The sequence below is a fragment of the Cnephaeus nilssonii genome (genome assembly GCF_951640355.1).
Source record: "Cnephaeus nilssonii genome assembly, chromosome: 1".
NCBI lineage: Eukaryota > Metazoa > Chordata > Mammalia > Chiroptera > Vespertilionidae > Cnephaeus > Cnephaeus nilssonii.
Window position 1 is genome coordinate 70,565,990 of NC_137072.1, and position 27,770 is coordinate 70,593,759.

General features: G+C 42.4%; 2 protein-coding genes and 1 pseudogene across 4 annotated transcripts in view; 1 reads left to right on the forward strand and 2 right to left on the reverse strand.

Annotated features, from left to right (window-relative positions):
• The window catches only part of ART3 (ADP-ribosyltransferase 3 (inactive)), a 115,893-nt gene extending 100,989 nt beyond the window's left edge, over positions 1-14,904 (reverse strand). For both annotated transcript variants that reach the window (XM_079767274.1, XM_079767275.1), the window contains exon 1: positions 14,770-14,904. The gene's annotated coding sequence lies outside the window, so the exon portion shown is untranslated. The remainder of the gene's footprint in view (positions 1-14,769) is intronic.
• A 4,038-nt stretch (positions 14,905-18,942) lies between these two features.
• Positions 18,943-19,480, reverse strand: LOC307101263 (actin-related protein 2/3 complex subunit 3-like; annotated as a pseudogene). Its single transcript has one exon. The product of its transcript is annotated as an actin-related protein 2/3 complex subunit 3-like (transcript).
• Positions 19,439-27,094, forward strand: CXCL9 (C-X-C motif chemokine ligand 9; the record flags this gene model as incomplete). The annotated part of the gene is made up of 5 exons (XM_079760828.1): positions 19,439-19,468; positions 22,815-22,937; positions 24,069-24,195; positions 25,783-25,867; positions 26,990-27,094. The coding sequence occupies exons 2-5, from the start codon at positions 22,874-22,876 to the stop codon at positions 27,092-27,094; spliced, it is 381 nt and encodes a 126-aa protein (XP_079616954.1). The 5' UTR covers positions 19,439-19,468; positions 22,815-22,873.
• Positions 27,095-27,770: the final 676 nt, after the last annotated feature.

The following is a 27,770-nucleotide window of genomic DNA, read 5'->3' on the forward strand; positions in this document are numbered from 1 at the left end:
AGGGACACGTGCATTCAAATCATTATGGTTTACCATTTCATATCACCAGCTTGGCAAAGTTTTTTAAGTTGAATAATACCAAGTGTTAGAAAGGACTCAGAACAATGAGGAATGCCCCCCCTCCCCTGCCCTACACACACTGCTGGTGAAAGAGAAAATAGCTATGACAACTTTGCAAAACAGTTTGGTATGACCCTATAAAATTTCATATGTGTGCACTCTATGTCCTAGCAATTCTACTGCTATGTATCTACAGAGATAAATTCTTGCACAGGACTTATATAAGAATGTTACAGCAGCACTGTTAATAACAGCAAAACTCTTGACACAAGCCAAATGCCCATAAATAGAATGAACAAGTAAATTACAGTGCGCTAATTTAATGGAATATTATACAACAGTGGAAATAAATGAAGTAAAACTGTACACAACATAGATTAATTTCAAAAATGATCTTGCAACAGCCCGAGGCCCCTTCCCCCCACCAGCCCGGCCTGATGGGCCCCCATCGGGGTGGACTGGCCAGACCCCACCCATGCACGAATTCATGCACCAGGCCTCTAGTTTCATTATAATGCAGGATAGACACTGTAAGGGAAAGTATATTCGTCTCTACCACAAGTAGAAAAATTATAAGATGATATTTTTAAAAATTAAAATAAAGCCAGAAAACAAGGTTCATGCAGAAATCTAGCTCAGAAGAAGAAGTCTAGACAGAGATTTAAAAAAATAAAAGGTTATCTCCTTAGGGAAGTCATATCAGAGATGAAGAATTATTCCTTTTCTGGGCAGAAAGTTTACCATGTTCTATGTAAATAAAATTTAATGCCCACAGTGCTAAGTGGAAACATCTACTGTTATATGGTTTGTTATAAATCTCAGGGGAAGAATCTCTTTTCCTGGGGAAATATATGGCCCACAATGATGAAAATGTTGCAACCTGACCTAAGAACACTAGCCTACAAAGAATGGGAAGGGGAAAAGGATTGTATTTCTGTCTGTTAATTTTCTTTGTCATGCCATATTTAGTTAATTCACTGTTCTACATCTGGATCTTAATAATTGACAATGTTCTCCCTCTCATTAAGGGCTGGCTGACAACCTCAATAGAGCAGTAAGAATATGACAATAACTACTCTGGTGATTCTGAACAAGTCATTAAACTCCACTTGGGCCTCTGTGTCCTCATTTATAAAAAGAAAAGTAGAAAGAGCAATCTTCCAGAAATGTTGCTAAGATAAATAACTGTCAAGAGTTAATTTTTAAAATATTGCTAATCCACTCATCTGCTGATGGGCACTTAGGCTATTTCCCAAATCTTAGCTATGGTGAATTGTGCCGCTATGAACATAGGGGTGCATATATCCTTTCTGATTGGTGTTTCTAGTTTCTTGGGATATATTCCTAGAAGTGGGGTCACTGGGTCAAATGGGAGTTCCATTTTTAGTTTTTTGAGGAAACTGCATACTGTTCTCCACAGTGGTTGCATTAGTCTGCATTCCCACCAGCAGTGCACAAGGGTTCCTTTTTCTCGGCATTCTTGCCAGCACTTGTCATTTGTTGATTTGTTGATGATAGCCATTCTGACAGGTGTGAGATGGTAACTCACTGTCATTTTGATTTGCATCTCTCAGATGATTAGTGACTTTGAGCATGTTTACATATGTCTTTTAGTCTTCCTTATGTCCTCTTTCGAAAAGTATCTATTAAGTCCGTTACCCATTTTTTGATTGGGTTGTTTATCTTCCTTTTGTTAAGCTGTATGCGTTCCCTGTAAATGTTGGAGATTAAACCCTTATCAGTGATAACATTGGCAAATATGTTCTCCCATGCAGAGGGCTTTCTTGTTGTTTTGTTGATGGTTTCTTTTGCTGTACAGATGCTTTTTATTTTGATGTAGTCCCATTTGTTTATTTTCTCTTTAGTTCCCAATGCCCTAGGAGCTGTATTGGTTAAGAATTTGCTTCAGCATATGTCTGAGATTTTGCTGCCTGTGGATTCCTCTAATATTTTTATGGTTTCCCGTCTTACGTTTAAGTCCTTTATCCATTTTGAGTTTATGAGTTGATTAAAAAACGGTGGTACATCTACACAATGAAATACTATGCTGAAGTAATAAAGAAGGAATTCTTACTATTTGTACCTGCATGGATGAATCTGGAGAGCATTACACTAAGCAAAACAAGCCAGTCAGAGAAAGATAAATATCACATGATCTCACTCATTTGTGGAATATAATGAACAACATAAACTGATGAACAAAAACAGATCCAGAGACAGAGTAGCATTGATCAGACCGTCAAACCTCAGAGGGAAGGTAGGGGAGGGTGGGGGTAAGGGGGAGAGATCAACCAAAGGACTTATATGCATGCATATAAGCCTAACCAATGGACACAGACACCAGGAGGGTGAGGGCATGAGTGGTGGGGGAGGGGGGGGAGGGAGCAAAGGGGGGATAAGGACACATATGTAATACCTTAATAAAGAAAAAAAGAAAACTTAAAATGCCAGAAAAAAATTTCTATATCATAGGATTATAAGTGCTTTTATTTCCTTTTGCTTCTATTTTCCAAATTTTCTACAAAGAACATTTTTACTGTTTTTAATCAGAAGGAAACATCTTAAGCAAATAGAAACCCATTTTTATCAGAAGGAAAACTTTTAAGCAAATGGAAACCAATTTTCAAAGACACTAAATTAAATTATGTTAATCTTAAAAGGCTAGGATTTATGTTTTCAATGACCTTCATTAAATTACTCATCTCTGAGAAAGATTTGAACTGAAAACAGAGTTATATACATACCAGACCTCCTCCATGCTAGGCTAAAAATGAGTGGCTTGTGTTAAACATCATTAAACTATTACTGGATATATTTCAGGTCATCAGATAATAGTGTTTGCTTTTACTAGTCTTCCTGCTTACCCTCTTGCCGGCTACCATTTATTCTATACACAACAGCCAAGATAATACTTTTAAAAATGAGATTGTGGCTCTCTCCTGGTCTCATCCTTCCAATAGTATAGCATCACACTTTAAATAAAATCCCAAATCTTCCTCATAGTCTGTAAACCTCTATATAACTCTCCTACCTCATTCCTGCTACTCTCCCCCTCCACCTTTCTACTCCACCCAAACTGGCCTCCTATTGCTTCTCAAGCACAGCAAACATATTTACATAGCTCACTCCATTTTATTCAGGTCTCTGCTCAAATTACCTTCTCAGAAAATGTTTTCCTCACCAATATGCTAAAAATAGCACCATTTCTGTTACTCAATCTCTTTACCCTCTTTTAATTTTTTATAGCCTTTACCCACTATCTGTAAATATATACATTTATTTCTTTACTAGAGGCCCGGTACATGGGATTCATGCACTGGTGGGGGGCATGGCCTTTGGGGATTGGCCCACTGTGGGAGCGCCACTCATCCCGGTCAGCTGAGTGGCTGTGGACCCGCCCTACCGGTCAGATGCTCCCACTGTGGAAATGCACTGACCACCAGGGGGAAGCTCCTGCATTGAGCATCTGCCCCCTGGTGGTCAGTGCATGTGATAGCGACTGGGTGACCAGTCGTTCTGGTCGTTCTGCTGTTCAGTCGCTGGGCTTTTATATACAGAGATCTTTGTATTCTCTATTCCCCACAAAGTTCTACAAGAACAGGAACTACACCTGTCTTATTTACCACAGTATTCCTGGTACCTACAAGAGGAGTGGGTGCACAGTAATGCTCAATAAATACTTATTTAGTGAATTAATAAATGAATTACTGACATTTGTCATTATTAGATTCCTTTGGAAATTGGTGTTCCCTCCAAGGACAGACATTAGATAGTCCTTAAACCTTAGTAGAAAGTAAACTTTAAAATAAAGAGAAGCTTATTAGTTTTGTTGAATCACCAGACAGGCAACAGAAGGAATAGTAAACTTCTCCCATTAAAATATCTAACATGTGTATTGGCAAACAGCTTACTAGATTATGAGAGCCCCTGTGTGAATTAAGGTTTTAGGCATGAGCTTATATGATTTTCAAAAATAAAGCCCATTTCAAAATGAAACTTAATGCTTTAATAGCAGCAGCTGTTAAGAGGAGGGGAAATCCATACCCTCCAGGGTTTCATCCCAAGAGACACTTTATTCCAAAAAATGAAAAATTTGTCTCATTTCCACTTGTGATAGAGACAAGTATGTTGTTTACGTATTACCCAACATTTTCCCAGGACACTCACATCTAACTAGTAACAGAACAGCTTGGCCATTTCATTTCTAGACTCAGGTGTAAGGAAGAAACTCCCTCAGTTAACTTTAGAATGGAAAGGGGGAGGGGAGGGGAGAAGAAAACTTAAAGTTAAAGAGTCTCTGCAATTCCATCATTAGCAGAGCAGAATGTATTGTCTTGGGATGTGTGATTTTTTAGGGTTCAATAACTTCCCTAAAACTATATGCAAAATGTATAAATGTACATATATCAGATTCTCACAGTTCTATAACCTCCAAATGTTAAAAGCCATGAATGACTCTGTCCTAATTCATCACAGACCTTGAAAAGACCAGATCGGTTTGCAGAGCATTCCCTTCAGGCCATAGGAACACCAATATACATGCTTCATGTCTGGGTAATCTCACATGCAAATGACACTAGACATAAATACCTGGCTAGTTTGGGCATTTATTTAAGAAACTTGGGCTGACTTCATGATCAGGGCCTTAAAAGAGATATTACTGGTTCTTATTTCCAAGGTATTTATACAATTTCAAAGACTACCCAGGCTATTTTATTAACCATAATAACACACTTTTTTTTTTTAACTCTAGAACCACTGAGGCACTAATTTTCTCTATTGTTAGAAATTACAGACCTCCTTTACATTGTTATATAAGATGAAAGAGAAAGATTTCTGGAATATTCTCAATTCAAATTCAACTTAATAAGTATTTACTGAAAGAAGGACCAAGATGGCGGCATAGGGCGGACACCTGATTGTTGCCTACCACAACAATTTTGAAACTACAACTGGAAAACAGAGCAGACACCATCCAGAACCACCAGAGGGCTGGCTGAGCAGATGCTCTACAACTAGAATAAAAGAGAGGGGTACGCGGGATGATGATGATGCCGGTGAGCCAAAGACCACACTTTAAAAACTACGGCTCTGGCGACACAATGGCGGCCTGGAACATGCTCGGTGCGGTTCCCCCGGCGGTCTCCGGCTGAGGGGAAGGCTCCACTCGCTGCCAAGCACGGACAGACGAGCCCCTGGGGGACATGGGATGGGAGATTCCATGCTTGCTGACCTCCGAGTCCTTCGAGAATCTCTGCACCCTGGAAGTGGCCAGGTGTGCACGCCTGGTGACCGGCCGCCGCTGCAGACCTGAGTGCCGTCGCAGCGACCTTGTACCAGCCCGCCACCGTGCACCGGGCGCACCGGAGCTTCACCGAGCCCGCTGCCCAGTGAGTTCCGCAGCAGCCTCCCCGGAGCTTTGAGAAAATGGCCGGAGGAATTGCTGAGAAGGAATTGACCGATGGGAGTTGGGACCGGGAAGACGAGGCCCCGCGGGGTCCCGGATCCAGGAGCGCTCGCCCGGCGACCGGCCACCGCTGCAGACCCGAGCGCCGTCGCAGCGACCTCGGACCAGCCCGCCGCCGTGCACCGGGCGCACCGGAGCCTCGCCGAGCCCGCCGCCAAGCGAGTTCCGCGGCAGCCGCCCCGGAACTTTGAGAAAATGGCCGGAGGAATTGCTGAGAAGGAATTGACCGATGGGAGTTGGGATCGGGAAGTCGAAGCCCCGCTGGGTCCCGGGTCCGGGTGAGGCCGCGCGCCCCTGGGTCCGGGCGAGGCTGGGACCCGGGTCCGGGTGAGGCCGCGCGCCCCTGGGTCCAGGCGAGGCCACGCACCCCTGGATCCGGGTGAGGCCGCACGCCCCTGGGTCCGGGTGAGGCTGGGTCCCGGGTCCGGGCGAGGCCACGCGACCCTGGGTCCGGGTGAGGCTGGGTTCCAGGTCCGGGTGAGGCCGCGCCCCTGGGTCCGGGTGAGGCTGGGTCCCGGGCCCGGGTGAGGCCGCACACCCCCGGGTCCGGGTGAGGCTGCGCGCCCCTGGGTCCAGATGAGGCCGTGTGCCCCTGGGTCCGGGTGTGGCTGCGCGGCCCTGGGACCGGGTGAGGCCGCGTGCCCCCGGGTCCGGGTGAGGCCGCGCGCCCCTGGGTCCAGATGAGGCCATGTGCCCCTGGGTCCAGGTGAAGCTGTATCCCGGGTCCGGGTGAGGCCGCACGCCCCTGGGTCCGGGTGAGGCCACACGCCCCTGGGACCAGGTGAGGCCGCGCACTCCCGGGTCCAGGTGAGGCTGGATCCCGGGTCCAGGTGAGGCCGCATGCACCTGGGTCTGGGTGAGGCTGGGACCCGGGCCTGGGTGAGGCCGCGTGCCCCTGGGTCCAGGTGAGGCCGCGCGCCCCTGAGTCCAGGAGAGGCCACGCGCCCCTGCTTCCGAGTGAGGCTGGGTCCTGGGCCTGGGTGAGGCCGCACGCCCCCGGGTCCGGGTGAGGCCACGCGCCCCTGGGACCAAGTGAGGCTGCGCACCCCCGGGTCCGGGTGAGGCCACGTGCCCCTGGGTTCAGGTGAGGCCATGCGCCCCTGGGTCCGGGTGAGGCTGGATCCCAGGTCCAGGTGAGGCCGCATGCACCTGGGTCCGGGTGAGGCCACGTGCCCCTGGGTCCGGGTGAGGCCACGTGCCCCTGGGTCCGGGTGAGGCCACGTGCCCCTGGGTCCGGGTGAGGCCAAGCGCCCCAGGGCCTGGGTGATGCTGGGTCCCGGGTCCAGGTGAGGCCGCGTGCCCCTGAGTCCGGGTGAGGCCGCGCCCCTGGGTCCGGGCGAGACCAAACCAGAGGGAGTCGGACCTGCATTACCACCATTTGTCCACCATCCAGAACTGAAAAGTCAGTGCTGACATGTACACATAAGGAACTGGTGGACATTGAAATTGGGTCTCAAAAGAACTGTTGGTCCAGAAAGAAACTCACTATAGACTGATTCATTTGCCTGTCAGCATAACTATTATTGCTCGTCTCACATTCGATCCTTATAAGTATATTTCTAGTAACACATGATCTCACTCATCTAGGGGAAATGATGAACAACATAGACTGATGAACAAGAACAGACCCAGAAACAAGAAGGCATCGATCGGACTGTCGGGCCTCAGAGAGAGGGTAGGGGAGGGTGGGGATAGGGGGCCAATTCACTGTCCCTCAGACCGTTGGAGGGCCGAACTATAGTTTAAAAAAAACTATGAACAAATTCCTATGCACACTGCACATATCTTATTTTGAAGTAAAAAAACAAAACAGCAAAAACACCGCATGTGGCCCGTAGGCCATAGTTTGAGGACGCCTGATATAAACTAAATGTCACCAACAATTAATGGTAGGGAATACTAATATTCAGATAATATAGTGTTTGTAAGTAATGCAGATCAAAAAAGAAATCTATTATGTTGGAAGTGATAAATGTTTTAGATACATTTAGTAGAAATATAATGTGTTAAATCAAGGGAACATATAAATATCACTAACATGCTGTAGAGATACAAACAAGGTAAGAATTTTAAAGATAAAATAAAAAATGCTCTGTATTCTTGCAATCATGAGAGAGGAACAGAAATCAAAGTTATAATTTATTTAAATGAAATAAAGGATAAATTGAGACTAAACCATGAATGTGCCACTCTAAACTGTGTGGTAATAGGACTTCTCATCTTAAAGATGTTTTATTACCGAAACCGGTTTGGCTCAGTGGATAGAGCGTCGGTCTGCGGACTGGAAGGTCCCGGGTTCGATTCCGGTCAAGGGCATGTACATTGGTTGCGGGCACATCCCCAGTAGGGGGCGTGCGGGAGGCAGCTGGTCGATGTTTCTCTCTCATCGATGTTCCTAGCCCTCTATCCCTCTCCCTTCCTCTCTGTGAAAAACAAATAAAATATATTTTTTTAAAAAAAAGATGTTTTATTAAGAAAAGCTCATGTAATAACGAAGTAAAATAATTAAAAATGGAACTTCCTTATGATCCTGCAACTCCACTTCTTGGAATATATCCAAAGAAACCCAAAACATTGATTCAAAAGAATATATGCACCCTTATGTACATTGCAGCATTATGTACAACAGCCAAGATTTGGAAGCAACCCAAGTGCCCTTCAATGAATAAGTGGATAAAAAAAGCTATGGTACATTTACACAATGGAATACTACTCAGCCATAAAAAAAGAAGGAAATCTTATCTTTTGTGACAGCCTGGATGGACCTGGAGAGTATTATGCTAAGTGAAATAAACCATTCAAAGAAAAACAAATATCATATGATTGCACTAATATGTGGAATCTAACAAGCAAAATAGACAATCAAACAAGAAATGAACAGACTGGTAGATACAGAAAACAGACTGACAGCTATGGGGGGAGGGTGTTGGGAGCTAAGTAAAAATAGGTGAAGATATTAAGCAAAACAAACAACTCATACACACAAACATCAGTATGGTGATTATCAGAGGGAAAAGGTGATGGAGACAGGTAGAAGAGGGTAAATAAGAGAAAAATGAGGACAGAAGGGGACTAGACTTTGGGTGGTGACCACACAATACAATATACAGATAATGTATTATAGAATTGTACATTTGAAATCCACATAATTTTATTAACCAATGTAGCCCCAATAAATTCAATTTAACAAAAAGGCAATTGGAAAAATGATATATAAACAAAATGAGAATACCAATAAAGAGAAATTAATAAAAGGAGCCAAAGGAAATTCTGGAGCTGAAAGTAAAAAAAAAAAAAAAGAAGAAGAAGAAGGAGAAGAGGAAGGGGAAGAGGAAGAGGAAGGGGAAGAGGAAGAGGAAGGAGGAGGAGGAGGAGGAGGAGGAGGAGGAGGAGGAGGAGGAGGAGGAGGAGGAGGAGAAGAAGAAGAAGAAGAAGAAGAAGAAGAAGAAGAAGAAGAAGAAGAAGAAGAAGAAGAAGAAGAAGAAAAAGAAAAAGAAGAAGAAAAAGAAAAAGAAACAAAAAACCCTGAAATGAAACATTCACTAGAGGGGTTTACTAGCAATTTGGAGCCAAGAAGAAAGTATCACCAAATTTAAAATTTAAAGATAAGACCATTGAAATTATTGAGTCTGAGCTGAGGAGCAGAAGAAATAATGAAAAAAAGTGAATAAACCCTTAAGGGACCTATGAGAAAGCACCAAGTCATAGTACTCATAATGTGAGCCCCAGAAGAACAAAAAGAGAGAAATGGGGCAGAAAGAATATTCATAAAAATAATGGCCCCAAATTTCCAAAATCTGATGGAATATATGAATCTATACATTCAAGAAGCTCAATAAACTCTAAGCAAAATAAATTCAAAAAAGATCTATACTGAAATACATAGTAGTCAAACTGTCAAAACTCGAAGACAAAGAGAATCTTGAAAGCATCAAGAGAAAAGTGTCTCATCACATAAAAGGGATCCTTAATAAGATTAACAACCAACATCCCATCAGAAACCGTGGAGGCAAGAGGACAGTAGGATGATGTATTCAAGAAACTAAAAGGAAAAAAAAAATCTGTCAACCAAAATTTCATTTTTTGGCAAAACTATCTTTTTTTAATATATATTTTATTGATTTTTTACAGAGAGGAAGGGAGAGGGATAGAGTTAGAAACATCTATCAGCTGCCTCCTGCACAGCCCTACTGGGGATGTGCCCACGACCAAGGTACATGACCTTGACCAGAATCAAACCTTGGACCCTTCAGTCCATAGGCAGACACTCTATCCACTGAGCAAAACCGGTGACAGCAAAACTATCTTTCAAGAATATCCTTGTTGAAATTAAGACATTTCCAGATAAACAGAAGCTTCATTACCATTAGAACTGCCCTACAAGAAATGTTAAAGGGAGTCCTTCAGAATAAAATGAAAGAACACTAGACAGCCGAGACCGGTTTGGCTCAGTGGATAGAGCGTCGGCCTGCGGACTGAAAGGTCCCAGGTTCGATTCCGGTCAAGGGCATGTACCTTGGTTGCGGGCACATCCCCAGTAGGGGGGTGTGCAAGAGGCAGCTCGTCGATGTTTCTCTCTCATCGATGTTTCTAACTCTCTATCCCTCTCTCTTCCTCACTGTAATAAATCAATAAAATATATATTTAAAAAAAAAAGAAAGAACACTAGACAGTAAAAGTGGACAGGCTAAAATGAAAGTCAATAGAAGCTGTATGAAGAAATAGAGACAATGGTAAAAGCAACTACATAGTAAAGAAGGAATGGAAAGAGAAAAGGAAAAGAAGAAATGATGGAGGGGAAAGAAGTGAAGGAAGTGGAAGAGGAGGAAGTACAGGAGGAGCAAAAGCAGCAGTGGTGGCAGCAGAAGTTGCTTCTGCCACTGACTAGGCTATATTGCTAGAGAAGCCACATAGAGTAGTGTTCAAAAGCCATTTAATAACCTCGGTTATAATGCTGGAAAAAGAAGGCCTGTGATTCCATTTCAGGTGTCCAGATGACTCTAGCCCCAGCCACTATGATTGTAACTGGAGAAAAATCCTAATTTAACAAACTTTGGTTGGGATAGTTAGATATTGTTGGAAGATCAAATAACCTAAATTAATACTTTATACAAAATCAGGCAATAGTTTAAAACAATCAACTATGGCATTATCTACATCATATAGAAATAAACAGAAACCAGTATTATATATAGAAATAAACAGAAATCAGTATTATATAAAAACTATTGGCCCAGTGCATGAAATTCATGCACAGGTGCAGTCCCTAGGTCTGGCTGGTGATCGAAGTGTGAGGGTCTGGCATTGAAGGGCAGGTCCCAGCTGACCTCTGGGCCCTGGGCAGTACCTGGGCCCCCAGGCCCCTGCGTGCCCCTTTCCTCCTAAGTCACTGCGCCCAAGTCCCCACATGGAGATGCGGTGAGCACAGTCGGATGCCACAGGCCAGGACACAGCGTGGGCCTCTGGGCCACCAAGCAGTGCTGCACGGATTGGGAAACTGGTACATCTACATAATGATGGGAGCATTACAAAATTAGTCTAGTCTTTCTGGAAAGTATTCTGTCAAATAAATATGGGCATTTGAAATAATTATTTTTCTCCATTTTCAGAATCATTTCTTCAAGTTAGGTAGCAGCTTCTTAATGACTATGGTTATATGTCATCAAACTGTAAGCTAACTTGCCAAAAGTCAGAGCAAAAATATTGTGCCACGGCCAACATTTAGCCACAGTTGTCCTCTAAAGGATGTCCAGACATTCCCTTTCAGGATAGTTTATTCACAGATTTAATCCAGTCCTTAAGCTTTATATAAAAAACATAAACCAACCAGGCCAGATATTAAGGTCAGTAAAGGAAGACCTTGTTCCCTTCTGTTACCTGAGAGGCACACAGGACATGAAACCCCACAGCTATGATTTGCTTGCAGCCATCTTATCCATATATATAAAAGGCTAAGTGACCGATCATCCATCTGACCGTCCAACCAACTGACTGGCCAGTACATGATGCGCACTGGCAATTTAAAATGCCGTGTCATAAATTAAAATTGAAAGTAGGTGCAATCATCATGCTACTGAGAAATCTTAATAGTAAATGGGGTCTTTGTAATGGTACTAGATTTATTATCAAAAGATTAAACCTAACATAATCAAAGCTGAAGTATTAACAGGATCTGCGGAAGGAGAGGTTGTTTTGATTCCAAGAATTGATTTGTTCCCGTCTGACACTGGTCTCCCATTTAAATTAATTCAAAGACAGTTTCCCATGATGCCAGAATTTGCAATGACTATTTAAAAATCACAAGGATAAACTCTAGACAGAGTAGGAATATTCCTACCTGAACCTGTTTTCAGACATGGTCAGTTATATGTTGCTTTCTCTCGAGTTCAAAGAGCATGTGGCCTTAAAGTTGTAAATATTTCATCACAAGGGAAAGTAGTCAAGCACTCTGTAAGTGTTTTTACTCTTAATGTGGTATACAGGGAGATATTAGAATAAGTTTAATCAATTTATCAATCATTATTTTTATCAATATTGTTTTTATATCATGTTTTTGTTGTTTTTATATCATGTCTGCTATTATATCATGTTGTTATTGTTTATTTATTAATCAATTTATATATTATTTTCATATTTTTACTAATTTTCTTTCATCTGTGATACTTCTATTATAGAGAAAAGGCGAATAGCGATATTAAAATACTAGAGGCCCGGTGCAAGAAATTCATGCACAAGTAGGGTCCCTAGCAGCTGCCGGCCAGGGTCTCCCTTCCCACAGCTGTCTGCTGCTGCCACCCCTGGTCAATCTCCTTGTGGAACTCCCAGTTGAGGGGACAATTTGCATATTAGGCTTTTATTATACAGGATTTCTTCTAATTAATTTCTTTTCAATGTGCACAAATCTGTGTGCCGGGCCACTAGTTAGCCTCTCTAATAAAATGGTAATATGCAAATTAACCATCACTCCACCACATAAGCCACACCCACCAACCAATCAGGGTGAGTATGCAAATTAACCCCAATCCAAGATGGCTACAGCCACAGAGAACAAGGTTTCCCAGGTAACAGAGGAAGCCAAGCTTTCCATAGCCGTTGCAGGCCTAAGCCTCCACTCAAGCTACAAAGTTTCAATTATAGAAGGTAAACAAATTCAAACAAATGGCGGCAGAATGGAGCTTGAGAGAGCAGGCCAGGGTTGCCGGCGGCAACAGGGAAAGCAAAGCTTTCTGCACACCCTGGCCGGGCCCACCCACTTAAGGCTACAAAGTTTCAATTGTAGAAGGTGAATTAACTGCCACAGAAATGGCTGCCAGAGCCCCAGGCTTGGCTCCGCTCCAGGCTACAAAGTTTCCATTGTAGAAGGAAAATAAATTCCAGATACCAGGGCCTCCCCTTGGGTTGCCAGGGGGCGTGGCCGGCCTGCAAACCACCACAGGCCCCTCGCTCAGGCTGCCCCACACCCCAAGGGAACCCCCACCCTTATCTGTGACACCCTTCAGGGCAAACCAGCTGGCCCCCACCCATGCACCAGGCCTCTATCCTATTTAATAAAAGAGTAATATACAGATTGATCATCACTGCAACACACAATATAGCTGCCCCCATGTGGTCAAAGATCCTGCCCCCATGTGGACACAAGATGGCCACCACAAGATGGCCAGCAGGGGAGGACAGTTGGGAGGCACCCGGCCTGCAAGGGAGGGCAGTTTGTGAGGGACCAGGCCTGCAAGGAAGGGCAGTTGAGAGGGACCAGGCTTGCAAGGGAGGGCAGTTGGAGGTGATCAACCCTGCAGGAGAGGGCAGTTAGGGGTGACCAGGCTGGCAGAGGAGGGAAGTTGGGGGCAAACAGGCTGGCAGGGGAGCAGTTAAGCATCAACCAGGCTGGCAGCAGAGTGGTTAGGGGGTGATCAGGCTGGCAGGCAGAAGCGGTTAGGGGCAATCAGGAAGGCAGGCAGGCAAGCAGTTGGGAGCCAGCAGTCCTGGATTGTGAGAGGGATGTCCGACTGCCCGTTTAGGCCCGATCCCACCAGGATCGGGCCTAAACGGGCAGTCGGACATCCCTCCAGGAGTCCCAGATTGGAGAGGATACAGGCTGGGCTGAGGGACAACCCCCTGCCGTGCACGAATTTCGTGCACCGGGCTTCTAGTACTATAATATTTTGGAAGAAAGGAATGACTCCCTGAATGGGGAGAAAAGAGGAAGAAAGGAAAGTCAGAATGCTAAGAAGGGACCTCTGAGACTTTCAAGAAATAAGCCCTTTTCAAATCAGCACCCTTCAGCCCCATACTAGCAGCAGCTGCCAGGAGGAGGGGAAGTCCCCATGGCAGGAAGTTCAAACAGGCCTGGGGATTTCACCATGAGAGAAACTTCTCCTTTCACAAGTGAAAGGAAGACTCTTATTTTTGTTTTGACAGTGAGTCACGCTCTGTTCCCATTTAAACACACCACACTGGCTCCATAGCCCAAGGGGCCGGAGCACAAGGAAAACACTGTTGCTCTGAATGGCTTCTGAGGTCACGTCAGCGCTGGCTCCTCCAGAGCGGGAACTGGGAAGCTCCCAGGCAGAAGGTCAACACTCCCTCAAGGGAAACAGACCAGCCTCTGATGCAACAGCCTGAGCGTCCTGGCGCCTTTCCCAGGACTGTGAGAAACGCCTGCAAGATCTCACCACCAGGTTTCTATTTCTCCTAAAAGCCCTGTCTATCCATAAATGCCTTTTCCTGGGAGCTTTCTCTGTCCTTCTGCCCCGTCAGCAACGTGCTTTCTCTCGTCTCCAGGACAACTTCCAAAAGGGGGCCCGGGACACACGGGCCCAACAGGCTGCAGCGGCCACGGCCTCTGTTTCCCTGGCTTCACTTCCCAGGGAGCAGCTCACCACTCGGCCGGGCCCCCGAGAAGCCCCCATCTGCTTGTCGAAAATCAGTCCCTTGTGCATTATAATCAGTCCTCGAGTGACACCTAACTGACCACAACACCTCCTGTCCTTGTCCAAAAGGCCTTTGTCCCCATCGCTGCAGCCCAGGGTCGCAGGGCCCTCCCAAGCCTCGCGGGGCGGCCTCCTCCCCAGTGACCAGGCCCTTCTAAAGCCATCGTGCCCTTCGGCCTCCACCCACGGCCGGTGTGGAAACTGCAAAATGGGCCCCGCTCCCGGCGTTCCCCAAGGAAGCGCAGCCTTCTCTGGTTGGAGGCTGTGGGACCGGCAGGAGATGGGAGGAGGGACCCCCAGGGGTACAGCCACTACCTTTCCCACGAAGTGCTTCTCCCGGAGGGATCAGCGCGGGCGGCAGGGACACCAGCAGCAGCCAGAGAGCAGAGGAGGTGCGCCAGCAGCGGCCAATGGCTTCCCCACTGAACGTTCTGGAAGTTGGTTGGCTGGGCATGCTCAGTGCGCGCCTCTGCCCCCATTGGCTGGCTAGGCATGCTCAGTGAGTGCCTCGGCCCCCATTGGCTGGCTGGGCATGCTCAGTGCATGCCTCGGCCCCCATTGGCTGGCTGGGCATGCTCAGTGCTTGCCTCGGCCCCCATTGGCTGGCTGGGCATGCTCAGTGAGTGCCTCGGCCCCCATTGGCTGGCTGGGCATGCTCAGTGCGCGCCTCGGCCCCCAGGGAGCCTGGCAGCACTTCACAGGCGCAGTGCGAAGCCAGGCTGGGATCCTTGGTTCCTTGGCTCCTTCTTTCCTGTCCGCATATCTACTGAGCACCTACTGTGTGCCAGGCCCTGTGCTCAGCGTAGATTCTCCAACACCCCCCTCACTGTGGCAGAAAGAGATGTTAGCCATAGGATTCCAGATAAACTTAACATGGCCTTGGAAATGGGCTGAACCAGGACAGGCGCGAGGTGGCATGAGAGCATAGGGAAGAGGACCCCACCCAGTCTGAGGATCAAGGAAGTCTTCTCAGGGGACATGCCATCCTGGATATCTTCGGTGGGTCAGATTGCTAGGCAGCAGGGTAGGGAGGCGGAGCAGGCACAGCATTGCAAGCAGGAAAACAGCATGAGCAGGAACAGTGCGACGGGAAGGAGCCTTGTCCCTTTAAGGATCTGAGGAAATAAAGGGTGATAGAGCAGTTACGCAAAAAGAGGCTGGGAAAGTGGGCAAGGGAAGGCAATGCTGGGCCTTAGTCTTTATTCTAAGAAGTTTTCGTCTGTCTTTCTTTGCTTGGAAAGAATGCCACTAGCTCTATGAGGCTTTGCAGTTGATAATGCATTGTTGCCATAATTTTAACAACCTGTGAGGTCAGTAGTAGTTTTCCCAGCTGAGAGAACTGAGGCTTTAAAAAGTTAAGTATTTTGCACTGTCATTAGGTAGCAAATCTGGACTTGAACCCACCTCCACCTTATGCATAGTCACAGTAATTACCAAAATTAAGCATAACCAAATGAATAAGCTGTATCACCACAGGTTTTCTTCAAAAAGATTTCAGTAATGTTGTATTTAAGCATTAATACTAGAAACTAGTCCAAAAATGTGCACCATGTAACAGAAAATCCTAATATTTGTCCCCCCCACCCCCTTACTTTATAGCATGCATTCTCATTTGGGTAGGTGGGGAATGTTGTCCTCAAGGGGACAAAATTGGTTCTTAGAGTAAAAAAAAAAATCTTGGATATTAACAATGATTAGTGGCACACCAAAGTTCAACCCTACCCAACAAAATCTTACTTATTTCTTAATACTGTCATGTGTTGCTTAATGACTGGGATACATTCTGAGAAATGTGTTATTAGGCGATTTCATCATTGTGCAAACATCATAGTGCACTTAACACAAACCTAGATGATAACTAGTACAGGTAATATACACCTAGGCTACAGGAGCACCTGGGAGATATTGTAGGTTCGGTTCCAGACCGCCACAATATAGCAAGTAACAAAATTAAGCGAGTCATAATCGTTTTGCCAGTGAGGGGCTTGCCTTCAGTTTGTAAAAAAAAAATGCAACACCTGTTAAGTACAACAAAGCAAAGCCCAATAAAATGAAGTATGCTTGTACTAGTATATGGTATAGCCTATTTCTCCTATGCTACAAACTTGTACAGCATGTTACTATACTGAGTACTGTAGGCAATTATAATACAACTAGAGACCCAGTGCACAGATTTGTGCACCGGTGGGGTCCCTCCACCTGGCCTGAGAGGATGGAGCTGAAACTGGCTCTCTGACATCCCCCGAGGGGTCCTGGATTGTGAGAGGGCAGTTCTCGGGTGACACACCCCGGAATCGGGCTCCCTTCTCTCTGGTTCTGGCTGCATCACCCGAGAACCACAGCTGCCACGTGAACGCAGCTCTGCAGCTCCTGCGTTGAGCATTTGCCCCCTGGTGGTAGTGCATGTCATAGCTACTGGCCAGTCGGCCAGTTGCAGTTGCTTAACCTTTTATATATATATAGGTGGTAGGTATTTGTGTAAACACATCTACACATAGGAAAGGTAAAGTAAAAATACAGTATAAAAGAAAATATAGTAGGTCCGTATAGGGCAGTGATCTACAAACTGTGGCTCGCGAGCCACATGCGGCTCTTTGGCCCCTTGAGTGTGGCTCTTCCACAAAATACCACGTGCGGGCACGCACGGACAGTGCGATTGAAACTTTGTGGCCCATGCGCAGAAGTCGGTTTTCGGCTCTCAAAAGAAATTTCAAGCATGCGTGTGGAGAGGTTTGGGATGGGAATGAGGGGGGGTGGGTTTGAGGACTAATATGTGATACCTTAATCAATAAAGTAATTTAAAAAAATAAAATAAAATAAAAATAAAAATAAATTTCAATCATTGTACTGTTGATATTTGGCTCTGTTGACTAATAAGTTTGCCGACCACTGGTATAGAGCACTTATGAATGAAGCGTGAAGAACTGGAAGTTTTTCTGGGCAACTGGTTAGTGAATCTGAAGGCCTAGGCCTAGGGCATTACTGTACACGACTATAGACTTTATAAGCACTGTACACTTAGACTACACTAAATTTATTTTTTAAACTTATTCAACAATAAATTAACCTTGACTTACTATAATTTTCTGACTTTATAAATCTTTTAGTTTTTTTAAGCTTTTGACTCTTTTATAACACATTAAAATACAAATACTTTATACAGTTTTACAAAGATATTTTCTCTTTTTAAAGCTTTTTTTAAAAATATATTTTATTGATTTTTTACAGAAAGGAAGGGAGAGGGAGAGCCAGAATCATCATTGAGAGAGAAACATCAATCAGCCACCTCCTGCACACCCCTACTGGGGATGTGCCCACAACCAAGGTACATGACCTTGACCGGAATCAAACCTGGGACCCTTTAGTCTTCAGGCTGACGCTCTATCCACTGAGCCAAAGTGGCTAGGGCTATTTTCTTTTTTTATATTCCTATTCTATAAGCATTCTTTCTATTAAAATTGTTTTAACTTTTTTAAAAAACTAAGACATAAATATACCCATTAGCCTAGGCCTACACAGGGTGAGGATTATGAATATCATTATCTTCCACTTTCACATCTTGTCCCACTTAAAGGGAACGTGTTCAGGGGCAATAACACGCATGGCGCTATCATCTCCTAGGATAGCAATGCCTTTGTTGGAACACCTCCTGGAGGGCCTGCCTGAGGCTCTTGAGGAGGTGTCACTCTTTTCAGAAATATGTCTATGTGGTTTGCTAGGTTTGTTTTTCACCACAAATTTGCTTGTAAGCAGATACTGCACCATGAACATTCCTTTTGTCAACAAAAAGAAGACTTGAACCTTTGTAGATTAAAAAAAGGAGTTTTTTATTTGGACCTATTTGAGGACATATCCAAGAGCAGAGTTCCAAGAAGCCTTTAAACAGTGCTCCGACTTTAGGAAAGTGAGAAGATGCTTATACAGAGGCAGGAGGACAAAGAAAACTACAGCTATACAGCAGCAGTTTTAGTTGCATGCATTCAAGGATTAACAGTTTTATATTAGGTGAAGAGAATATGCAGACAAGGTAGGACCATTAAGCACCTGGAGTTGGGGGTCATGGGAAGAAATCTGGAAGTAATTATTTCTACTTTTTTATCAGGATACAGAAAGAATAGGCACTGCCTTCTATAATCATTTATCTTTTTAATTGGAACTGTTGGAAAGTGTACATGGCTGGTCCCTCGGATGGCCTTGGTTAGGAACTTACTGTATTCCTTTGGTTACTGATCGAGTTGGAGCAGCAGCTTAAACACCCTTTCCTTTCCCACCCTTTATTAATGAAAACCTTTTGGTGTTGAGGTCCATGTTTTCAAGCGTTTTTAAGGAGCTTGCTAAGGTCTGCAAAAGCTTCTGCTAAATCCTTCACTGAGTTTTCTTCTTTTTCTTTTTCCCTGTATAAAACCTTATTAAATACAAGCAAAGAACTATGTACATCTTGCTGTAAAATGCTGCCCACAGCTGTGGAAACTGTCTGCCCCACTCTCTTCACTGTCTAGGTCCTGAAAGACTCTTGTTTATGAACTGTATCTTCACAAAACAAATCCACCACTTGCTGGGTTTATCATTCTGAGGCTCAAAAACTTTCTCACAAAGTCTCAGTCCAGCCTCTTGCCTTAACTGCTACAAATAGGCCCTCATCACTTTGTCTACCTGTTTGTTTGAAGGTTTGGCTTAAATTGTGTTAAGTGGAAAACCAGGCTCTCCAGGAATGGGAAAATTAGTGATTCCCAGTCTATGCATTACTTTCTCACCTTGCTTTTAGAATTGCTCTTTTGGAGTTCCTTTAGACACTCAGAAATGTAGAGAGTTTTGTATATCAAGGTCCTATCAGCTTTATTCTTAATTTCATGGTTTTTGAAGAAGACATTGGCCTTGAAATAATAGATGGCTTCATCCGCAATATCTGTGTCTTTTGTCTTTCTAGGGGCAGGTCATTTGAACTGACTTCTGATGGGCAACAGTGCCATGTTTCCCAGTGAGTTTTATTATCAGGGTCCATGAGAGAAGAATGGTAAGTCGGCATCTTGATGTCTTCCGATTTTTCTGAGGTTTCTCTTTTTCTTCAGCAGTTTCCTTTGCTCTTGCCTCCTTTGCTCAACTATACTATCCTGTTCCAGTCCCAACAACTCCTCCTTTATCAATTCCTCAGGAACAACTTCTAAGAGCTCCTCAGTGTCATCCTCATCCACACCCAGGTTAAAGTGGTTTACAATCTCAACCACAGCCATGTTGACTTTTGCAGTCTTTACACTATGATGTTACAACAGCTACAGCACTAGGTTATAAGAATTTTTCAGCTCCATTATAATCTCATTATATCATTATGTCATTATAACATATATGAAGGGACCACCTTCATATATGTGGTTCATTGTTGACCAAAAAATCATGCAGTGCATGACTATTAAGTTTTTTTCTTTAGGAAAAAATTTAATTTAATTTTTTTTCCTCACCCAAAGATATGTTTATTGATTTAAGAAAGAAAGTAAGAGCCCAGCTGGCTTGGCTCAGTGGTTGAGCGTCAACCATGAACCAGGAAATCATGGTTTGATTCCCAGTCCGCGGGTTGTGGCTTTGATCCCCAGTGTAGGGTGTGCAGGAGGCAGGCAATCAATGAGAATCATTGATGTTTCTATCTCTCTCTCCCTCTCCCTTCTTCTCTGACATCAATAAAATTATATTTTTTAAAAAGAGAGACAGAGAGAGAGAGAGAGAGAGGAAGAGAGAGAAAAAAACATTGATTGGTTGCCTTCTATATGTGCCCCAAATGTGAACTGAACCTGCAACATAGATATGTGCCCTGACCAGGAATCAAACCCACAACCTTTTTGGTGTATGGGATGATGCTACAACCAATTCAGCAACCTGGCCAGGGCATAATTTAATTTAAATTTAAGTTAATTTAAACTTAATTAATCTCAGGAGAGGAACTAATAAAAAAAAGTTGAGAAGCATTATTCTATAATAATGAACCTCCAAACTTTAGTGGATCAACCAGAATAAAGGTCACATTTCTTAACCTGCCCTGCAGATAGGTATGGCCATGTGACTAAGTTCTGGCTCATGGCAGATGATGGAAAGTGATGAGTACAATCCAGAATGGGTCTAAATGAGGAGCAAGCCCTTTTCTGCCTTCCCACCATCCTGTACTTGGAAAGCAGACATGGTGGCAAAGCCCCTTGGGCTATGTGCAGGAGGGCAGCAACCTGGAGATGGCAATGAATCAATGAGATTAGAGCCTAGGAGACCTCATGGAGCAGAACCACCGCACACACTCTAATCAACCTGCCTCTTTCAAGGAGAAATGCATTTATCTTAATTAGCCACTATTAATTTGGGTCTCCATTACATGCAACTGATCCCTTACTCTTTTTTTTTTTTTTTGAGAGAGAGAGAGAGAGAGAAAGGGAAAGGAAGAGAGAGAAACAATGATACAAGAGAGAAACATCAATTGGTTGCCTCCTGTACACACCCCCAGAAGGGATCAACCTAGAAAGAAACCTGGGTATATGTCCTAACTGGGAATTGAACCTACAACCTTTCAGTGTACAGGGACAATGCTTCCAGCAACCGAGACACACCAGCCAGGGCATTACTCTTTTTTTGTTTGTTTAATTATTATAGTAAAAAAAAATGCATAACATGAAATTTACAATTTTAACCATTTCTAATTGTACAGTTCAGTAGTCTTAAGTATATTCATATTATTGTACAACATATCTCTAGAACTTTTTCATTTTTCAACACTGAAACTCTGAAACCTACTAAAGACTAATTTCACCTCACCTTTTTTCCCCAGCCCTTGGCAGCCACCTTTCTACCTTCTGCTTCTAGATTTGACTTTAAATACTTCAGATAAATATTTGTCCTTTTGTGACTGGCTTATTTCACTTAGCATAATCTCCTCAAGGTCCATCCATGTTGTAGCATGGCGCAAGATTTCCTTCTTTCTTAAGGCTGCTGAAAGTTTCATTGCTTGTATATACCACATTTTCTTCATCCATTCATCTGTCAGTGGACATTTGGGTGATTTCACCTTTGCAAATAAGGCTGTTGTGAATAATGCTACCATGAACATGGGTTAGCAAATTTCTCTTTGAGATCCTTCTTTGAATTCTTTTGGACCTATTCCCAGAAGTGGAATTGCTACATCATATGGTCATTCTATTTTTGATGTTTTGAGGAGCCTCCATATTCTTTCCCATAATGGAAGCACTATTTTACATTCCTGCCAATAGTGCACAAGGGTTCCAACTTCTCCATATCCACACCAACAGTTGTTACTTTCTAACTAGAGGCCCGGTGCATGAATTTCATACATGGGTAGGGTCCCTAGGCCTGGCAGGCCATCAGGGCTGATCAGGGCCTTCCTTCCCAGGCTGCCAGCTGCAGGCCGGGGCCTTCCTTCATTCTGTGCCGCCCCTGGTGGTCAGCGCATGTCATAGCAAGCAATTGAACTCCACTATATATATTTGATAGTGGCATCCTGATGAATACGAGATGATATATCATTGTGGTTTTGATTTGCATTTCCCTGTCTTTTATGATTATGATATTGAACATTTCATGTGTTTATTGGCAATTTGTATATCTTCTTTAGAGAAATGTCTATTCAAATTTCTCTCCCTTTTTAGAAATCAGGTTTGTTGTTGCTGCTGTTGCTATGTTGTAGAATTTTCTTATAAATTCTAGGCATTAACTCTTAATCAGATATATGTTTTGCAGTTATTTTCTCCCATTTCATAGGTTGTTTTTATCACTCTGTCGATTGTTTTCTTTGATGCAAGCAAAGAAGTTTTTAAGTTTTATGTAGTCCCATTTGTGTATTTCAACTGATTCCTTTTTCTAACTAATTCAACCATTAAAAATAACAATAAACTGTAGCAGTGATGGCATAAAAAACAAAGGAAGCTTATCACAGTAGGAAATGACCTGGTCCTGGAGGAAATTATCATATGTTAAGAAAATAAGTCAGCCATATATTATATAAATAGTAAGGAAGTTTGAAGAGTGTTTTACTTATCTGGACTTCAGTATTCTCCATCTGGAAACCACATTTCCAACTCTTGTTGTATGATATCATTATATAACCTATTCCTCACCCTAGGTGAGCAGCTATGAGTATACTAAAGGCTGCCAGTGATACTGGTTTCACATCCCTTACTATAAACCACCCATTTATGTGAAATGGACACAAAACATGCAGAAATTCCCTTGGATCTGAGAGTAGGATTTCCCCCAGCACAATTGTTTGTGGTCAGTTTAGCTAGATCAGCTAAGAATACTAGCCAATCAGAGCTTCAGAGGGAAAATGTTTTCCTATATAAATATGATTTTCAATAGCATGTTCTCTAAAGAATTTCCCAGGCTTGAATTCCAATAGAGGAGTGACTCAGTAGAACTCCATTCTACCGCTATGAAGAAAAGTGGTGTTTCTCTCCTTTTGGGTATCATCTTCCTGACTCTGATTGGAGTTCGAGGTAAGGGGTTCTGAGTCACATTTGGTTAATAAATTCAGAGATGTAAATTGCTATAAAAGCCTCTTGAATTGCCTAGTAGAGGTGATTGCATGCATCAGAAAGTGATATGAGTCACTAATAAAAGCTGATTGATGTGGTTGATTATCCAAAGTTTCTATCTTAGACTTGCCAAATCAAAAAAGTCTTCTCAGTCTTGGTGTTTGAATTCCTGGAAGGTTGTAAATGTTCAATAAATGTTTATTGAACTGTAGATAATGAGATTAAAGACTTCAAGTTATTTTTACCATCCACTGAGCCAAACCGGTTTTGGCATCACGTTATTTTTGTTACCCTAATATTGTTTCTTAATAAGTATTTCTGTGCTTAATAATTAAAGATCCAATAATCAGAGACATTGTTCTTAACTTGTTTACTATTGGCCTTTGTTACCTTAAGCAAATTAGTGAGCTTTTCTAGACTTCAGTTTCCTCCGCTGAAAAATGGATATTTTATAGTTATGATTTTTCTATCTACCTCATGATGTATGGCATATAGTAAGCACTAAGTAAATATATGATATATGTTGAATAAATGAAATAATTAAGGAATAAAGATAGTGTATTTTAAAGAATTTCCAAAAGTTTAAAGCACTATTGAAAAGCAAGGCAGTGGGGAGGATGAGGATGGTAGTGGTAATTGGTTATTATATGTAGAGCTTTCTGTCCAAACCAGCACCAACTGCAAGGTCATGTAATAAAACGGCTTTGGGAATTGCTTAGGAAACTGTGGCCCACATAGCACCCATGAATTGGGTATCCATGTGTCTGGCCTGCAATAGGCATTTATTAAATATTGTGAAAATCTTTTTTCCTGAGGTTGTAGAATATGGCAGTTAAGAGCAATGCCTTTGGATTCAAACTCTTTCCCTGCCCCCTAAAAGCTGAATGACTTTGTTCTTTACTTCTTTGAACTTGAACTTCTTTGTCTATAAAATGAAAGTGATACCTACTTCAAAGTTTGTGGTAATGATTATTAGAAACTCAGGAAATGATAGTAATAACCATGATTAAGTCAAATGTATCATTTTGATGGATCACCTAAATTGAGACATTGCCCTAAACAGGTATGTGCTATCCATTCCCTTTCTCTTAGGAGTCCCAATAATGAAGAAAGGACGCTGTTTCTGCATCAACACCAACCAAGGGATGATCCACCTAAAGTCCTTAAAGGGCCTTAAACAGTTTTCCCCAAGTCCTTCTTGTGAGAAAACTGAAATCATGTAAGTAAAATCTCATCCAACATGCATGTATCCTATTGGAAGGAACATTAAATTTAGTGTGATTATTACCCTCAGAATGCTTGCCTACGCAGACACTTAAAATTCAGATTGTTGCTCCTCTGCAAATCTTGCCTACTTCTTGCTTTTCTAAAAAACAAACAAACAAAAAACCCAACAACCAACAAGTAATTTCTGGTGGGGGTTCAGAACAAAGACATCACAAAAGTAATATATGTTCATTGGAGAAAATGTTTAATGCAGATAACCCAAAAGAAAAAAAATTAATATTATTTATAATGCTACCATCCAGTGACAAATGCTGTTAATCTCTTGGTATGTGGTTTTCCAGAGCTCTCTCATTTGCTTTGTGTGTACATATATAAACACAAAAAATATATACATATATTTGTAAATACAATATACAGTATATGCACACAAAAATAAAATCATACCCTACATACTGTTTTTTCATTAATACTATATCATGAATGTTTCTTCATGTCAGTACATTTTCTGTCATACCATCTTTTTCTGACAATGTCATTTTTAATGGTCAAATTATATTCCATCATATGCATGTACCATAATCTGTATGACCAATGCTAATTGTGGGTTATTTTCTATTTTTTCCTATTGAAATCAAACTCTTATTATGGCAATATTGTGTCTTGAATTCTTTCCTACTAATAATACCTTTCTAGAAATTAGAATTGCTAAGTTAAAGTACATGTTTACACTTAAGTCTTTTGAAACCTAAATCAAGAATGATATATAGACTGGCTACTCTTATTCTCAGATTATATTGATAAATTAAAGAAAAAAATCTTTGAATTATTCAAGGAGAGTATGCTGTAATTTAACAAAACTCAACCAGTCTGTTAATCTTATCTTAGGATAACATTTTATCATGTTTTAAGTAGTTTCATTAGAAAATTTGGCAAAATTCATGCTGATTTTCATTGTTTCTGGGAAAAAAAGTAGGTATATTGATAACTTTTCTATTTTGCTTCTTCAGTTAAGCTTAAATAGCTATTTCCAGGACAAAATAATCAATATCATCTTTAGATATGTTTCTCTCATTGCATATACCTGTGGGATTTTTTTAAATTTATGGTTATGTGCTATCCTAGAGATTTCTCTAAGTCCCTTGTTTGATTAGAAAATGAAAAGGCTGCCCTAGCCGGCTTGGCTCAGTGGATAGAGCGTTGGCCTGCAGACTGAAAGGTCCCAGGTTCGATTCTGGTCAAGGGCACATGCCCAGGTTGCAGGCTCGATCTCCAGTGTGGGGCATGCAAGAGGCAGCCAATCAATGAGTCTCTCTCATCATTGATGTTTCTATCTCTCTCTCCTTCTCCCTTCCTCTCTGAAATCAATAAAAAAATAAAATAAAACAAAATAAAATAAAATAAAATAAAATGAAAATGAAGAGGCAGGAAAAAAGACTGGGATTCTCAGATGCTTACAGTGATGACTCAAGTACACTCTAATTGGGGAATTGAATTCTGAGGATAAGATGAAGCATTTAAATTATTAAAAGTTAAATCTTTTTTAAAAAAAGTTAAAATCTTGTTGCTATTACTTTGGCAGTGCTATAATGAAGAATGGGACTCAAACATGTCTAAACCCAGATTCAACAAATGTGAAAAAATTGATGAAAGAGTGGGAGAAACAGGTTAGTGAAAAGAAGGAACAATTTTTTTTTCTCTTAGAAATTAACTTTGGAAGACAAAGAATCTATGTAGTTCCTTTAAAGGTATTTAAAGGTACATTTTTAAAAATTCTTATTATTGTATTCGTGTTTTGTTACTAGAATGATGTCCTCACTTTGGTATATAGTTATATTTCTGCATAGAGTAGCACTTGTCTATTACACCACTAGAATGTGGGTTCCATGAGCATAGGGAGCTTATCTTTCTTATTTAACACAATGAATATGTATTTAACTGAATAGTAGACACTGAGAATAGAAAGGTAATAAGATACAGTACCGTCCTGCTATAGCAATATTCTAACAATAAATTAAAGTACAATTTCAAATATTAAATAAAAATATGAACAAGAACCTTGAAGATTATAGAAGAAGCAGTAAGTGATGTTGCTGAAGGGAGGGGCAGGGAGAAACTATTAAGGGAGACTTTTCATATCAGGTGACATTTGATTTAGGTGTTGAAGGATAAGTAGTTCACCAGGAGGGCAAGGACATCATGAAAGGTAGAATCATGAGAGAGCTTGCTGTGTTCAGGGAGCCTCTAGTAATGTGGATGGAGTTTTTATGGAGGGAATTAAGGGATTGAGGTAAAAGAGTAGACCAGGACAGAGTGGAAAGTGTCCTGTATGACATGCTAAGGCGTTATGTCTGGAGAGGGACACAGAATATGTAGTTGGGAGTGTGGCTTTTGGAGTCTGATAGACTAGTGGTTCTGCCACATACTAGCTATGCAACTTTGGGCAAGTTACACTCTCTGAGCCTCGGTCTCCCCATGGGTAAAAAGTAGTTGATGACAGTACCAACCTCAGAAAGTTGTACTTGCGACAGTTAAGTCATAAGCAAGGTTGGAGTGAGGGTAGTAATGAGCCAGGAGAATGGACAAGAGAAGACCAATTAGAAGGCTGTTGCCTCCTCCTCAAAGTGGGTGAAGTAGAAAGAATTGAAAGGAGCCCCTTTGAGAGTAAAGCACTTTAAACCTGTTTTGAGGATGAAGAAGGGCCACGACCTAGAGAGTTCAATGATAATATCAGAAAGGGAATATGGTAAGATGAAGAAACAATGTCCTTTTCCCCCCTCTCTTTGCAGGTCAGCCAAAAGAAAAAGCAAAAGAAAGGGAAAAAAACATCAAAAAAGCAGGGAATTCAAAAAGTTAAACGATCTCAACGTCCTCATCAAAAGAAGACTATATAATCGACCACTTTACTGACAAATATTTTCTGTTTCAATGATCTTTTTAATTATACTGAAATAATTCGAGCACCTTAATCCATAAGTTTGTTGCTCTGACTAGAAATTATAAAGCATCATTATGAAATTGTAATTGAAACAAAAAAGTGGCTTTTAAAGTCCAAATGTTAAGAATTGTCTTTAGGCTTCCACCTACAGCCAGCTGAATTTCATCATGCTTAAGGGCAGGATCTTAGTAACACCCACATGTGGACAAATGTCCACGCAATCACATCTCACACACAACAGCTGCCTGGGAGAGCAGCCTTCGGCTTCCAAGACTACAGCCCGCAGTTTTCAGAGCGTATTCTGAGGCACATGTCAGCAAGTGCCCGCTTGTCAGCTTGCTAGTAAGCCAAGCAGTTTGGAATTGAGCTGGACCTCACTAAGCTGTCATGGCCAGCAGCATCTGTATTTGAATCCACCTACAGGCCTCACATGCAATGTAGCTGAGAGGTAAATGCTGGTTGTTTCTGGGAACCACCACTGGAGAACACTGGCACTTAGCTTTCAGAACCTTCTATCTCACTTTTGAGGCCATGTGATTCCATCTTACCTGCCCAGGCTGACCACTTTGTTTCTGTTGTTCCCCTTGGCCTCAGTCAAGCCAGTTCCTCACTGTCCTACCACATTTCAGTGC